Source organism: Arvicola amphibius, chromosome 8 (genome assembly GCF_903992535.2).
Source record: "Arvicola amphibius chromosome 8, mArvAmp1.2, whole genome shotgun sequence".
Classification (NCBI taxonomy): domain Eukaryota; kingdom Metazoa; phylum Chordata; class Mammalia; order Rodentia; family Cricetidae; genus Arvicola; species Arvicola amphibius.
This window is the reverse complement of record NC_052054.1, coordinates 18178319-18195238: the sequence shown is the minus strand read 5'-3', so window position 1 is coordinate 18195238 and position 16920 is coordinate 18178319. Positions and strand designations below refer to the sequence as shown.

Genomic DNA, 16920 nt, shown 5'->3' with positions numbered 1-16920 from the left:
AGGTTTAAATCTTTTTGGTGGCTGGGTGTTTTGTCTGTGTGAATGTCTGTGTTCCATTTGAGTTCTTAGTGTCTGCAAAGGCCAGAAGAGGCCGGGTCCCCAGAAACTGACTTAGAGAAACTTGGGAGCCTCCAGGCAGGTGTCGGGGATTGAACTCAGTCAGGTCCTCTGAGCCAGTGCTCTTCTCTGCTGAGCCATTTCTCTTGCCCTGTGTTGCCTTTCAGTTTTATATCCTCATAGAGACAATGGCCTTTACTCAGACTGAAGCAGGAACTTGAGGGAGGAGTCTATCTGCTCAGTGGGACATGGTCTGTTAGGTTCCAACCACTTTATTCACAGGGAGGGAACCCAGGCTTCGGTCGCCAGGTATAAAATGCATCATTGAACTGCTGCTGGGTTTGTAAATGGAGAAGCAGTCTGTCTTGACAGACTCAGACTTCCCTTTATAAAGAGTAAAAGCAAAAAAATAAATAAATAAAACCAGAAACAACTCCTCTTAACCAACAGTAACCTCCCCACCCACAAACCCCTCTAAATCTGGGTAGCACATTTAATTTTCTTGGTAGGCTCCCCCACCAACAATGTGGCAGATAATTAAAGTAAAAGTATTTATTCTATCCACATCACAGAGAGGAAAGTGAAGCTGTCCCCACCTCCCCTTTTATGGAGCCATTGAGAAGAGTCAAAGAGTCTGGGTCAAAGGTGGATGTGCCCTGACTAGTTCATCACCTGCACGAGATAGCATCCTTGCAGACCCAAGAGCATGAATGAAAAGGTGGGGCTGTTGGCGTGAACGGCTGACCCGCAAGAGTTGACAGAGTTGATGGAAGTGCTCACACTTAGTTAAATCAATAGCTCTTCCCCAAAAGGGCCATAGATACCAGAATATTAGATGTCACACGTAAGAGCCTGGGCTGTTACTTAAACTCCCAGCTCAGGAGCAGCCTGAGAAAGTGGACGTTTTCCTTCTCTTGATAGGAAGACAGGTGCACCTTCCCTGTCGAGCTGTTGCTGCAGGCCTAAGAGGAATGCACAGTTTCCAGAGCAGAACTCAGTAGCGAGCAAGCGCTTTCCACTCTCAGCTTCTCAGATGGTCTTATGGAGGATAAAAACAAACCCACGTGCATCCGATGTCTTTTCAGAGTTATTACACTATATAATGTAGCAGAGGCAAATATCTTTTATGATGAAAATTGAGACCATTCCGAGTGGTAGTGATGTGGTCCACAAAGAATTTTTAACTCCCAAGAAACTGCAAAGCAAGACTGACCATCCCATCCTCTGGGGAGTTTCACACAGATGTGGGGGTAGATGGACAGACAGCTGTTGAAGCAGTACTCATATGCAAGAGGCTTTGTGTGGAACAGACGCTCTCTGTACCTTAGGGGCCAGAGAGTTGTTTAGGGTGAAACCAGCACTTCTCCCATCCCTGACCTGTGCGTGAACTTGACTCTCGGAATGGAATTCTTAGCACGATTCTTCCTTGTGACTGCTTTGGGTTTAGGAGCAAGCTCCAGAAGCTCGCCTTGAAGGAGCCAAGGAAGAAGACCTGCTTGGGATCCTTGGGTTGCTTTCCAGGCACCTGGGAGAATTGGTTTGTTCCTGACTTTGGAAATATGTCCAGCAGTTGGTGTCTCCTGAAGGAAGGGCTGGAGGGTTCGGAAACTGTTGTCTGCGAATAGGAACGAGAGGTTTCTCCTTCAGCCTCAGCATGGGGCCTGCCTTTCTGCTCACTACCTTAGAAGTCGAGATGCCAGCGTCTCTGAGATACCAGCAATGCAGTTTTGTTTGCTTTCTTTCTACACCTGGGCCTGAGGCTTTCCAGCTGTGCTTTCCTGTGCCATCGACTGTCAGATGCAAGCGGAATACCAAGGACTCAGCCAGACAAGCTTCTGGTGTTTGCTCCTCTATGTAACCCTGGCTGACCAGGAATGCACTTTGTAGATCAGGCTGGCCTTGAACTGAGAGATCAGCCTGGGATGAAAGGCATGCACTACCGACTACTTAAATCTTTAAGTCTTTTTTTTTTTTTTTTTTTTTTTTTACATAATCTTTGTTTTAAAATCTTAATGTTTTCATGTTGGCATCACAGAAGGGCAAGTCTTTAGTGACCTGAAATAACTATACTACACCAATGAACTCTCCCTTTAACCCTTTAGCTCAAAGCAGCTGCTTTGGGTCATAGTGGTGGCGCATACCTTGGCTGCCTGCCAGCACCCAGGAGGCAGAGACAGGCAGATAGATTTCTGTGGGTTCAAACACAGCCTGATCTACATAGCAAGTTCCAAACCAGCCGGGGATATATAGTGAGTTCCAGGCTAGCCCGGTCTACATAGAGGGACACCCTGCCCCAAACCGGAAAAGAGAAAAGAAAAGGTAGATAAGCGGGAAGAAATAGCAACCTTTGGATTACATCAAAATTTATGGACTTCGGTATGTTGAACATTATTAGCGCTTAGTGGAAACACTAAGAAATAATTCCTGTGCTGATTTAAGAGACGTGGTTTCTTGTCTTCTGAGACAGATCACCCCCTTTGACCCTTAGCTTCTATTTTCTCACCTTTAAAATAAAGTAATCAGAGGAAGCAATCTTTCTGACCCTTCCTGACATTCTGGGTGTCTCATTGTGTACTAAAATGGAGTCCTGTGAGTGACCATGTGGTATGGCCTGGTTTTTCTAACCAACGGGGAGACTTTTGCCTTCCTGTTGATGGGGGAGGATGACAGTACTGGTTGCCTGACTGTAGATTTGTACTACGTACATTTTACTTAAGATCAGAGCCCATTGTTAGCAACACTGCCCCCATTTTATAGTTGGAGGAGGCCCAGGCTGAAATGCCACTGCGTGATTCCTTCTCCCACGGGCCATTCTTATTCCTTGTAGCTTTTCTTTCCTTGGGTGCTCAGCTATCCCTGGAAAAAGGGACTAATGCTCAAGGGGACCTTACCTCTAGTATTGGGGTGGAAGCTTTTCGGTGGTAAAGTTGGGAAGGGGGTCTGCTGATGTGAATCACAGGATACACACACTGGTGGTGGTTCTCTTAGCATCCCTTATGTGATGAATGCTGGTGTCAGCAGCATGGATGGTTTCGTAATTTGACAGAAGTAAGACACAGTGGAAAGGACCAAATGAACTTCCTGGATCGGTTCTCCATTTTGTTAGTGGTGGTTTTCTAGCTGGTGAGAGACAAGGTGCCACCATACCACGAGTCTCAAGGTTTCCACGTGTCATGTGCTGTTAATGAGATGTCTTTAAAGTCTGTGTTATTTGATTGTCCTGAAGCACATGTCAATTTTAAGTGGAATGCTTGCCCTCCATCTCCCAGCTCGAATAGCTTTGTGTGATTATTGATTCAGAAAGAAGCCCTAAACCTAGGGTCCGCTCATTGGTCCCTGGCCTGACACACCTCTGCGATCGGATGTATTAACCTTAGTTAGCTTTTCTTCTAGGAACAGCTGTTGGTTGGGCTGTCTCTTCATACTTAAGAGTTACAGTTGTTACTTCTGCCAGGAACCACGCTTCCCACGTTTTTTCATTGACCACAGTTTCCAGTGCTACGTTCCGGTTTCGTTGTCTCACTCACGAGACTTGCGTTGTGGGTCTAAGGTCAGTGAGAACAGGAATTGACTAAAAGCGCGCCATTGTGCGTTAAAATGATGGTTCAGGGCCAGTGGGATGACTCAGCAGGTAAAAGGCTTGCCACCTCATGACCCTGGGTGCATAGATCCCTGGGACCCACATGGTGGAGGACAGCTGACTCCCACAAGCTGTCTTTTGTCCTCCCTATGCATGGCAGGATGGGGTCACCATCCAAATACAAACAGGTAAATCAAAATAACATCATTAAAAGAAATCTGGTTTAGTTGCAAATCCCTCAGTTCAAAGTTGCTGACTGAACTCCTTAATTCTCTCTCTCAGAAAGAGCCGAGAGCCCTAGCCTTCCATTCCTTCACACACACACGCACACACACACACACACACACACACACACACACACACACACGCACACACACACACACACACACACACACACACACACACACACACACATCCGATAGGTCTCTTATTGGGGCTACTGATTAAATGTTGGGTATCGCTGTGGAGTTAGGTCCTGAGGGTGCAAAGATGAGTGAGTTCTAGCTGAAGGCTTCCAACCTCAACCAGGTCTCACGGTGATAACAAGCACATAAACAAAAGACCCTTTATAATAGAAAACTTTTCACATGTGTTCAGAGAGACCATCACAGAATTGCCATGTGTCACCACTAGAGTTTCAATTATGGCTGACTCTCATTGCTGTGCCTTCCCTGGCTCTCCCAGTCCCATGATTTGTAGGCAAAACAGCATTATCACGTCAGGCCATTTATGTGTCGTGGGGAGTACGAGGTGGGCACCAATGTCTGGGGTCCAGACACCATGCAGACCTTGTAGGTATTCCCTGTTCTTAAATATATGGCTTTTTGGCCACCTCGTCACAAAGCAGTTTGGGTCACAAGTGTGGTGGCTGCTGTCCGTCAGGTTTGGTGGAGTTGACTAGAATGGAGCTTTTGCCGTTTACACTAAGGAAAGGTTAGGCGGAAGTCCAGCAGAGAAGGCCAGCTGGACTCCAAGCAGATGATCATTTTCTACAGAATGGAATTCTCAAACGTAACAAAGGACTTGTATACTGTAGAACATTTAAAATGTCGTCAGAAGTTTCATGATTGTGCTACTTAACTGCTACAATTTGGAACTATCATAGATTAGTTTTTTCCAGTCAGATCTTCATCATTCATACTTAATAAAACTGCCTACATTCTCAGGCTTTGGGTGCCAAGGTTAGCCTGAGATATGTGTGATTCACCCTCATCAAAATCTGTGAACATGGCCTAAAATTGTGACTTCATTTCCATCCAGCTAGCTGTGCTGTTCTTTCCAGGCCTGTGATTCTGGTAAGCTCAGGGCAGTTTAGACATGGAAAATGAGTTCAGTCTAAGATTGCCATCCGTTAAATCCGAGTATGCCCTGGGGGTTGAATTTATACTCGTATTTAAAAAGCAGATTATCGGTGCCCAGATCTCTACTGCTTTTTCAAGTCGGGTTCCCATCACTTATAGCTAACACGGTGAATCTTTCAGAGACAGCAACTGCAAAGGGACCTTATGCTATGCATACAGTTTACCAAGTCCCTTCAACACATTCCTGTGACTTAACCATGCAGCCACATTAGGTAAACCAAGGGACACACTAACAATAAATTTTCATGTTTTGTGATTTTTATATCATATTAAGACCAGTTGCCACACCTAGAATGTAGTGAAGTATGTTTTGTTTATGTCATTGCATTTGTGATGCTGGGATCAAACCCATGGCCCCCGAAAGCTGTACACTGAACTACACTTATATTGTAGTTACAGGATTGTAGATAAAACACATTGAATTGATATCAATATATTCTTGTGAGTAGATATAACACTCATCGAGTGAGTTCTTTGGCCGCATTCTCAACCCCTGATATTTTTTCCTCTAGATTGTGTGGAACCCAATAGTGTAGCCTTGATAGCCAAGCACTGAAGAATGGGCGAGCGTTCCATCCTGCCTTCTCTCACGAACAGCCTGTGTGAACTGGGACACACCTAAACACAGTAGTAGGACCTCATTTGCCAAAGCGAGAGTTATTCATATAGGTTCTGGCAAGTTCTGGGTATTTTGGAGAGGTGAATGGAAGGCATGAAGTCAGCCCTTCTCCCGCCACCTGCCATGTGGGCGCACACACTCCTGGAGGCCTCCCTCCCCGTCTCCATGATCTCAGAATTCCCCTTACTGTATATACGTAGTTGTTATGTGTTAATTTGTTTCCCCGAACTGTGTTCCAGTCCAAACCATCTGTAGAAATAGTAGGAATGATTCCTTAGAGATTAGTCAGTTATTTGAGATCAATTATATGTTCAACACATTTCTCTAAAGCTACACAACAGGAAGTGATGGGATGGGGTGACGGAGTTGGTTTGAACAGTGCCATTGCACGGATTCAGTGAGACTGAATGCGGAAACCCGGGTTCAAGTCTTTTGTGTGTTGTAGCAGTTTTACCTGATAGGCTACCGACAGAATGTGTCAGCTCTAAGTCTTTAAGCAAGCTAATTAAGAATGAAAACACACTGTGAATTCAGTTCAGGAGATTAGCTAGGCTTCCTTGGGGTGTAGTGATTTCTTTTAATGGATTTGGCTTGGAGTGTGTGTGTGTGTGTGTGTGTGTGTGTGTGTGTGTTGTTTGCGTGTGTGTGTGCTCATTCATGGACTCACACTTATCTTTGTCTTTCTGAGGAACAAGGAGTAATATAAATAAAACATAATTTATATTTTGTAAAATATATCATGTGGTACTTAGAAGAATAGAAAAAGAGAAGCAGTCCAAACGAGGAGTTCACTTCCCTTTCTCTCCCTCGAGTCTAAGAAGTTACAACAAAACCGAGGCTTTCTCATAAGACGCTTACCTTAATAGAAACATAGTCTAAGCAGTTAGGGGGTTGGAGAAATGAATGACTCAGCAGTTAAGGGTCTAACTGCAATATACATCTCTTAACTACCTGTAACTCCAGCTCTAGATCTGATGTGCTCTCTGGACTCATTGGGCACCTACATCCCCCCCTCTCTCTCTCTCTCTCTCTCTCTCTCTCTCTCTCTCTCTCTCTCTCTCTCACACACACACACACACATACACTCTCTGTGTTCTCTCACACACACTCTCACACCCACACTCACACACACTCATACACACTCTCACACACACACTCATACACACACACTATCTCACACACACACTTTTACACACACACTGGAATAACCATTATTAAAGAGATGAGAAGCGCACTAGTCCACTTGCACTCATTTGCATATAACCCACACGAGGTCTGCCTCAGTGCAGCTCCTGGTGTTTTCGGAGCTGTCTTCTTTGTTTTTCCTCCTTCACCCCTCTTCAATTCTGTCAAGATGTTTTAGGCCATAGAAGACATCTGGGGAGAGAAGGGCAAAAGTAGCCAAAGCAGCCATATGTACGGCTTCTAGTCCCCTAGAATTTCAGGTCTGCATTTTCCAGAGACAGACAGCGCATTGGGACACAGCTGAGAAACGCTGTTAGGACAGCTGTTGAGAGAGCAAAGCTGTTCTTTCCCACGAACCGCAGCAGCGGTCTGCTCCGTCTGAGCTGCTTGGTCAAAGGACTTTGTCCCTGGTTTTGTGCTAGACGTGCATGTGTTCTGTGGCCTCAGGAGGAAGTTACAGTTTGTCATCCACTGAACTGACCATGGTGCTGTGATTATGTTCACACGGACCGAATGGCTGGTGGTGCTGGGTGTGGGTTCTGTATTCTTCTGTAGTATGTATGGAAAGAGAATCTGGACTTGCCTGCAGCCTTTCTTCTTGTTGATAAAGATGGAAGGGGAAGATAGTCCTTATAGGAAGATAATATATCTCCAACTTTAACAATCTTCTTAAATAGTCTTAAGGAAAGGAAGTTTATTTTCTTTCTAAGTTCAGGCTATGTCCTGGGTTAGTTTCATTTATGAGAAACAAAAAGAAAAGAAAAGGTAAGGCAAAATAAGGACGTGAAAAATATTAGGCAGTTAATAAATTCTAGAACAGAAGCTGAATACCTAATTAAAAACATATGCACATGGGTCTGTCCTTGTGAGCGCAGGTGCTGGAGGGGGCAGGAGGTGTCAGCTCCCCTGGGGCTGGAGATAGAGTCCTTTGTGAGCCTCCTGATGTAGGTGCTGGGGACTGAACTCGGGTTCTCTGCCAGAGCAGCAAGTGCTCATTGACTCCCTGCTTGTCTCTCTAGCTTCAACACTAAATACTTTAAAAGAAAAAAAAAGAGTATCTCAGTGTCTTCTGAATGGTATTCATGATGGTAATTATAGACATAATTTAGTCATATTTTTCTTACAAGATTATTTTACTTTACCCACGCCCCTTGATGTGAGCTTTTTGGAGAGAAAGATGCAGGCTGGCCTGCACTTGGAATTCTAACACTGGGGAGGCTGAGGCAGCGCGATTGCTATGTGCTTGAGGTCAGCCTGGACTCCATAGCGAGACTGTCTTCAAAAGTGGAAACAGGATGCTGTTTGGGGCATAAGGTCAGCGGTGTTACCAGGCTCATGGTGCCAATCCTTAGTGGGAGTAGATTTTCCCTGGAGCGGCTCTGCATCCATCTCAGACAGGAGCAAGTTAGTTAAGGAGATAAATTAACTCTCTCCACCTCCAGCTCCCCCCACCCAAAAACATTGCCCAGAAGAGAACAGATTCTGAGATGATGGTCCCATAAAAAGCTTTGCATATTTAATGCACACACCTGGATGTGTTTGCCGACCACACTCCCCACAGAAACCGTAGCTGTCGTCAAGACCATAAAATTCATCACTGCCCAGGGTCTCCTTCCTCCCTCATCATTATTACTAGTTTCCTTTTTTTTTTTTTTAAAAGAGCTTGGAGTCTGAGTGGATAAAGAGAAAATCACCAGGTATTTCCTTGGTTCTATTCGATTGGGATATAAAAGATAATTTTGTGGACATGGCAGACAAGTCGTACTTTTAAAACGCGCTTATGTTCTTGTAGTCCTTCGCCATTTTGGCATTTAAATCATCAGGGCCCATGAAGGTAGTAATTACGGGGACTCGCTGCACATCTGGAGAGTGACTCGGGTGCATGCAAAGGCAGCTGTAGCACCCCACTTTAAATTCTTACCCATTGAGCGACAAATGAAGATTGGCCACATGGCCATATTGAAGGTGTGAAATACGTTCTGGCTGTGGCCTGACGGGAGCAGAACAGATGCTTGCTTTCGCAGGAGCAACAAATCTGCTTTTTTTTAGGCTGCGAGAGGACCAGGGGAGTGATCGATGCAGAGTGGAGCTAAAAAGCCAACCGCTGGACTGGTGTGAGAAACCACCAGTAACCGAAGCTTTAGAATCAAATAGGTGATACTGATATTGTAGGACAGATGATGAGAGTGAAAAAAATAGCTTGAATATAGTTTTTTAACGGGTTGTCTTTTGATGGATTTTAGATGTTTTGGATTGTCCAAGAAAACAGCCAGTGTGACTGTTTCCATAGCTTACAAGTCGGGAAAGGTGGACATAACTTTCCATTCTGTTTGCTTGTTTAATACAGGGTCTTGTATATCTTCAGTCCAGTCTCCAACTAGCAATGTAGCTGAGGATGATCTCGAACTTCTGATCCTCCTGTCCTCTACCTCCTATGTGCTGAGATTATAGGCGTGAATCACAGAACCAGTGCTTCCCAACCTCCCAGATGCTACCACTCTTTAATACAATTCCTCATGTTGTAGTGACCACCAACCATGACATTATTTTCATTGCTACTTTATAGCTGTAAGCTTGCTATTGTTACAAATTGTAATGGAAATGTTGGATGTGCAGGGTGGGTGGTTTTAGGCCATGCTGTGAAAGGGTTGTGCAACTTATACTCTAAAGGGGTCTCGACCCACAGGTTGAGAATCACTTCACTAGACCCTGTTTATTATGTGGTGCTTGGGATCGAACCTAGGACTCTGTGTATACTGCGCAAGTACTCTACCAGCTGAGCCACATTCACGGCTAAATGCCGGTGGCTGTGCATGAGAGAAGCTGAAAATCTATTTGGAGTGTCAATGTATGTGTGAGAGAGGGGGATTGGTTTTTTTGTTGTTCAAAAACAAACAAAAAATTATTATATCTACAACATTCTGCCTGTATGTCTGCCTGCAGGTCAGAAGAGGGCACCAGATCTCATTACGGATGGCTGTGAGCAACCATGTGATTGCTGGGAATTGAACTCAGGACCTCTGGAGGAGAGAAGCCAGTGCTCTTAACCTCCGAGTCATCTCTCCAACTCCTGTACTTAATGTTCTTGCAGAGGACCTAAGTTTGATTTCCAATACTCACATAGTATCTCAAAACTGTCACTAGGTATAGGGGATCTAGTACACGCCTCTGGCCTCAATGGGCACTGCACACACACACACACACACACACACACACACACACACACACACAGATTGATACACACACACACAGCAGGCAAAGGGACCATTTGAAATGTGACGTGTTCAGTGAGCCCACTTGGGTATTAGAAGATGGAGCTAGTGTATTTGGTCCAATGAGACAAGTGTGTTGTTTCTTTGATGGATGCAGATAGAAATTTATGGGTGAGGATAGCATCTCAGTGTGGAAAGACCTAGAACCCGAGGAACCCAGTATTCTCTAGAGGCCTGGTTGTTGTTGGAATCTGGGACCTGACTCATGCCAGTGAGTCAGACAACAGACACACCGAGAAAGGGACACGTTTGTCTCCCCCCCACACCTCCATCTTGCCGTCGTGTTCCCCACTGACGACCGGGAGGGCAGATGGTGGATCCCTCCTCTCCAGCTGCATCTAGGCTGTGTTTTCCAGACAGGCTGACTTGTACTTGGAGAATAACTTTTGCCCAGACATGTTCAAACGCTCACAGACCTTACTGGCCTTGCTTGTGTCTCTGTCTTCCTCTCTGTGTGCTAGGCACTCTGAGGCAGCTCCCTCCAAGGCTGAGGGTGTTAGTAGTGAAAGGAAGCGACATTTCTAGAAAACCATTTATTTCAGTTTCTGTTTCTCCCTTCCCATAGTTCCTGAAACCAAAAAATGCCGAAGTAGGTGGAGGTGGTCACCAGCTCTGTCGTAGACCTCCCGACCAGGGCTAGCTCTGCCCTACACTTCCCAACCCCGGCTAGCTCTGCCCTAGACCTCCCGACTAGGGCTTAATCTATAGCAGGAAGACTTTGGGAGGCATTTAACTCCAATTCTCCTGTCTGTAAGGCTGCTTTGCTTGGAGAGATTTGTGGATACAGACAATGCCCTAAAATTAATAACCCAAGGGGCTGGTAACCAGTCTGTAGTGAGAATGGTTGAGTATGAATTTTAGGTCATCTGTAAGTTGTGTATTCCATGGCTGTCTTAACAAAATCACAATCTTCTTAGCTCTCCTGGCCAAGTCACCTAGTCACTAAATTAGGGAAAACCTGGGGAGGCCAAGAAACAGAGGAGGCGAGATACCTTCTGGATGGAAGACATGCTAGAAGAAATGCATAGCTCACACACACAGACACAGGATTCCAGTCACCCTCTGTGTGCATGTTGAGACGTGTGCTGTGGAATCACTGGCTTCTAGCCGTGAGGAAAAGTGCAGTGTGATTACCTCTTATAGCGAACGCCACCGGGTAAGTAAGCCTTGCATGGGCGTTTGGTGAGTTCGCAGGCGATGCTCCCTTCCTGCTGACTGTCTGGTGGGTGCTGTCATCAACCTAGAGTCAGCCAGAGGTTGAGACATGAGCTCCAGGCTAGATAATGGAGAGGTCACAGAAATGGATGTAAACGTGTGGGACTACCTGGGGACCTGCCTCTGAAGAGGCAAGTGACATGTTTACCTTTATAGCTGAACTTGCGCCTGAATGTTTAATGAATAATAAATCTAATGAGTAGCATGAATATTAATGAAGACAGCCGTGAATAATGACTCTTAGCAAACACAGATGAAGAAAGGCTTTCTCTTTTTTTTTCTGTCTCTTGTGAGGGGACACAGGATGCCCTAGATGTGGCCTCCTACCATGGGGCCTCGAGTCGCAGGATTCATTCAGAGTCTTATACATCTGGGACTTTCAGTAGCTTTCTGGGAAATGCCAAGCAGCCATGGCCACGATTAGGTGTCAGTGAGACTGGTACAGTGGCTGCTAACTACACTTCCTTCCCTGGTGGCTCCGCTCTCAGTCATTGTTGGCAGGGATGAGTGGGTTACTGTGGCTGTTGCCTCAGTAGATCAAGAGAGACCTGGCTTCTTGTTAGCCCTGGGATCTACAGGGAGCTACTCTGAGCTACTTTACCCAAAAATACGATCAGGAAAAGAACTGGTTCCATTTCCGACCTAGCCTGGCCCGTGTCTGCGAGGTACTGAGTATCAGCCATTTTGTCTGTAACACACGGCAGCCGGGGATTTGATGCTGTGTGTTTTTTCCAGAGTAGACCCACCTGACCTCCTGTCTTTTTCCTCTCTCCTCCTCCCCTCAGGATGGTTCCCTGGGAAACATTGACGACCTGGCGCAGCAGTATGCGGATTATTACAATACCTGCTTCTCGGATGTTTGTGAGCGGATGGAGGAGCTTCGGAAACGGCGAGTTTCCCAGGACCTCGATGTGGTGAGTGTGTGGCCGTGGGAAACGGCTACTGTTGTGGGGCAGTTCCCATTGATGCTCCCGGTCTTGCGGCCCCTTGGTTCTTCTTACAGCCTCAGCTGTGCCTGAAGGCTCAGTCAGTTGGCTTCTGGCTAGGTGTGGTGAAATGCCAGATGCCCAACAGACCAACCCTGTTCTTTAGACTGAATATTCACCAAACTTATGCAGTCATTGTAAGGCTAGAGTGACCTTTCTTCTTTCCTTCCTTCCTCCCTTCCTTCCTTCCTTCCTTCCTTCCTTCCTTCCTTCCTTCCTTCCTTCCTTCCTTCCTTCCTTCCTTCCTTCCTTCCTCCCTTATGTTTTTTGAAATATTAAAGAGAAAGGATATTTCTATCATTAGTCAGTTGATAACTGCATTTTATTAAGTAACAGCTGAGGACTTGCCAAGGCAAGTTCTTTCCTTCATTTTCTTCCTTGTTTCTTTCTTTCTGGTCCACCCCGCCCCCACCCCAGTGGGTCCTGGAGATTGAACCCAGAGCCTTGGGTGAGTTAGGTAAATTCTCTGCCAGCGAGCTTTTGAAAAGGAAAATGATGTTTAAAGAAGCTGGAAGTCAATCATAACTTCTCCCCCTGGCAGGAAGAGGTTTCGTGTGAACTTCAGTGTTTGTCTGATCATTAAAAAAAAAATCTGGATAATATTGTGGTTCTCTAGTGTCATTGGGATCTCTTTGCAGCCATTATCTTCCAAGATACTATTGCTTTTCTCACTTAAGGACGCTGAAATCATTCGTCTGAAGTGTAAACATCTGTGTGCAGAAGTTTGCGGAGCCCCAGGTCTCACTGTGGACTGGCAGTCCCGAGCTGGACTCTGCCTGGAAAACATGTTTCCTGTCCCTTGCATCTTCTACCAGTTTAAACTGGATCCGTTTCAGTTTCCTGCCTCTCAGTTTGATCCCAGGACTTAGGACCACCACTGGAGGTGGGATGGGGTCAGAACCAGGGATTCAGTCACACATTCTCTCCCTCTGATTTTCGGTGATCTCATATAGTCCCAGGTGACCCCAAACCTGCTTTATTCGAGGAGGCCCATAAACTTTTGATTCTCCTGCCTCAGTTTGTCTGGTTCTGGGGCTATAGACATACATCATGGTGCTGGGGATGGAGTTCAGGGTACCATGCTTGTTAGTCATTTCCCTGCTGACTGAACTACATCTCCATCCCTAAAGAGCTCCTTTCAAACACTTTCTTATCTTAGGGGCTGCATGAACCTGGTTTTGAAGAATGACCTCATCTACCTTAAACATTTTTGGAAAGAGTAGATTTGTCTGAAACTCCTGTGGGGTGTGTGTGTGTGTGTGAGAGAGAGAGAGAGAGAGAGAGAGAGAGAGAGAGAGAGAGAGAGAGAGAGAGGCCTTCTTCTTTCTTTCTTTCTTTTTCTTTCTTTTTTTTTTTGAGACAGGATCTCTCTCTATCATGTAATTTTGGCTGTCCTGGAGCTCACTCTGTTGAACAGGCTGTCCTGGAACTTGAGAGATCCACTTGCTTCTGCTTCTCAAGTACTAGGATTAAAGATATGAACTGACAACTTTTTTTTTTAAATAAAAAACTTTTTTAAAGTAAGAATCTCTCTACATAACCCTGGATGGCCTGAAACTCTTTAAGTAGATCAGACTGACTTCAAATGCAGAGACAGCCTCTCTCTGCCTGTCACATACTGGGATTAAAGGTGTGTCCCTGCTGGTAGCCTCCCTCCCCACCTCAGTAGGCACTCTCAGGTATTTCAGGCTGACCTTCCGACCCCCCTACCCCAGTTTAGGGATTACTGAGACTGTAGGTAGGATCACCCATAGTTGATCTTGTTTATTCTATTTTTAAAAAAGTTCTTTTAATTTACTTAAGATGGAAACATAAAAATTAAAGTAAGGTGACCAATTAAGGAGTTAAAAGTAGGTAATTCTTTTACTAATAATGTTTGCTGTTTTATGAAAGGATTTGTATTCAAGAAAGGAACAGTCTTTGGGTAGTGATAAGGAACCTCCTGTAAGTGAATGTCTTCTGGTACTCATTTCCCTTCTTTCCTTTTTTCCCCTTCCTCTTTCTTTTGTTTTCTTTGCCTCTTTCTAGTTTGCTATCTGACCTTACTTACTGTGCTGTATTGTATTCTAATCTTGAGGTCTTGCTAAGTAGCCCAGACTGACCTTGAACTTACAGACTTGAGAGCTTCCTCTCTGAGGACAGCAGCTCATGTCTATGAGTAAGTGCCACAATACAGGGATGTGCCATCAAGCCTGTCATATAGCATTTTTATGCCCATCAATTTCTTTCATCAATGTGCCCTGGTCATGGTTAACTTGAATCAAGAGTGGCATCATAACTGCCATGTTTTTAAGTACACACCTATTTTATATTTCATATTTATATATGTGTATGTACGTGTGTCTATATGCACATTTGCATGGGGGCAGGGTGTGCATGTGTGCCACGGGACACGTATGTACTAGTCAAGGAAAAACTTGTAGAAGTTGGTGCTATCCTTCCATCATGTGGATCCCAGGGTCAAATTCAAGTCACCAGATATGGTGATAAGTACTCTTTTCTGAGTCATCTTGCCCGCCTTAATTTTACATTTTCCTTCTTGTTCATTGATTTAGTGATTTGTTAAGCTGTGTATTAGCTAAATAAAGTTGACTGAGACTGAGCTGAGTTAGAAGAGGCAGAAATATATTGTCTGTGTGGCCTAATATCATGGCCAGTATGGCACATGGACGTCATTATTGCCAAGGTATTGGCTCCTCTTAACTTTGTCCTCCTGTCTGTGTGGATGGCAGGGTAATCATTCTTCCTCCCGCAATCCTGAGAATCAAATACAGGTCGACAGGCTTGGTGACAAGGTCCTTTACCCTCTGAACCATCTCATTGGCCCTGTTTTATTTTTTGAGACAGAGTTCTGTGTATCTTAGTCTAATCTTGAACTTAATAGCTAGGAAGGAATGTTCCTGACCTTCTGATCCCCTGCCCCGACTTTCCAATGGCTGAGATTGTAGACCTGCAGCACCAGGTTCGGTTCATGTATTGCTGGGGATGGAGCTGAGGAGAACTTCATGCCGGGCAAGCACTCTGCCAACTTAGCTGCATCACCTGCCCTGCTGGTGTTGATTGTTCATGTTTTTGCAGAGTTGGGGACTGAATCTGGGTTCTTGGTACATGCTGAGCCAGTGCTGTACCACTGAGCTCTAGCTTCAAGCCTTGATTCTTGGTCGTCGTCATTTGGAGCTGGAATGAATGGTAGTCTCGCAGCAGAGTGTACAGGTTTTGCAGACATCTCACTGGGCAAGGACGTGATCGTTGTGAGCCGGTAGACGATGGCTGACACAGCGCTAGAATGCGCTTCCCAGAAGTCTACTCGTGTTGATTTGGGGTTACCATAGTTCCCCATGGCATTTGGGAACCTCCTAAGGTTGCCTCACAGTAGAAAAAGAAGCCTGCCAGTGGAATAAGAAGCCTTCTTCCTGTTTAGACAGATGGGCCTAATTTGGTGTGCTCTCTTCCAGAGCAGAAAAAGACAGTCTGGGGGGAAAAAATCACAGGAGCTTAATTAGCTCCCATCAAAGGTAGTAGTGGGTAAAATTGATGGGAGCTAATTTGAGCCAGGCTGAGGATGGGTCTGTTCAGTTTTAAACTGTGGTTAGAGAGATCAGCAGGATCCCAGAGGGGCACACTCATGTCTTCTTTCAGGGACATTCCGGGCAAGTCAGAGGTAAAGGGGATTATGGTCGGAGCTGCTACTGGCCAAGTTATCAGATGAGTTTTCAGAGCCTAGAAATCCATGTTAGATGCATTTCAGGTTCATCCACTCTTCAGGCCACACCACAATGCCAGCTCCCTCCTCAGGGTTCCCTTTCTCTGTCATGCCTGTCATGCCTGTCATGGTTTGGACAAATGGCGATTCATTTCCCTGTAGACCTCACCTCCCCCTTTTATTCCCTCAGAATTTGAAGTCTGTTTCTAGATTTTCAGTCCTTCCTCTAAACAAAGCAGACCCCACCTGCTTCGTGCTTCCCTGTTGCATCAGCTGAGGACGTGCAGGAGCTGTGTTCTGTGCTCCTAGACTGCTCTGCCAAAGCCAACTGAGAGGTAGCTTTAAGAAAGAGCAACCCCCCCAAAGCAGTGAGGACATCATCATGTATCAGTGGCCTAAGACATTCCACAGGAGAAACAGTGACTTGATGTGTGTCACATGGTTGCGAAGTCATTTGGAAGACTGCTTCAAGGGACTGGGATATAGAGCAGTCCATGAAAGCAAGCACTTGCTTAGCTGCAGGAAGCTCCGAGTTCAGTTCCCAGCACTGCATACACTGGGCGTGTGTGTGCCTGTGGTCATAGTCCTTGAAAGGTAGAGACAAGAGGATCAAGAGTTGAAAGTCATCCTCAGCCCCATAGCGAATTGGAGGCCACCCTGTACATGAGTCCCTGTATCAAAACCAAACCAAACCAAATCAAAACACTGAGTGCAGAAAGTTTGGGGGTGATAAGAGAAATCGTTTTATGGCTTTATTTTATTCTGAATCTGCCGGGTAGATTTGGCATTTGAGAAAATGAGAAAACTCTGCAGAAAAGTGTTTAGATATTTGTGTTTAGCTTTGAAATGTCAGGGGTAGGGACCCTGTGCCGCCCCTAAGAGCTGATTACCTGTCAGCCGGAGAACAAACAAGCCAGAAGGACGGCTTTCCTACAGAGATGC

The 16920-nt window shown here is 45.5% G+C and overlaps 1 protein-coding gene across 2 annotated transcripts in view; it reads left to right on the top strand.

Annotated features, from left to right (window-relative positions):
* The window catches only part of Sash1 (SAM and SH3 domain containing 1), a 169557-nt gene that overhangs the window by 28413 nt on the left and 124224 nt on the right, over positions 1–16920 (top strand). For both annotated transcript variants that reach the window (XM_038338613.1, XM_038338612.1), the window contains exon 2: positions 12075–12203. In XM_038338613.1, the coding sequence (XP_038194541.1) occupies positions 12075–12203 (129 nt within the window). The remainder of the gene's footprint in view (positions 1–12074; positions 12204–16920) is intronic.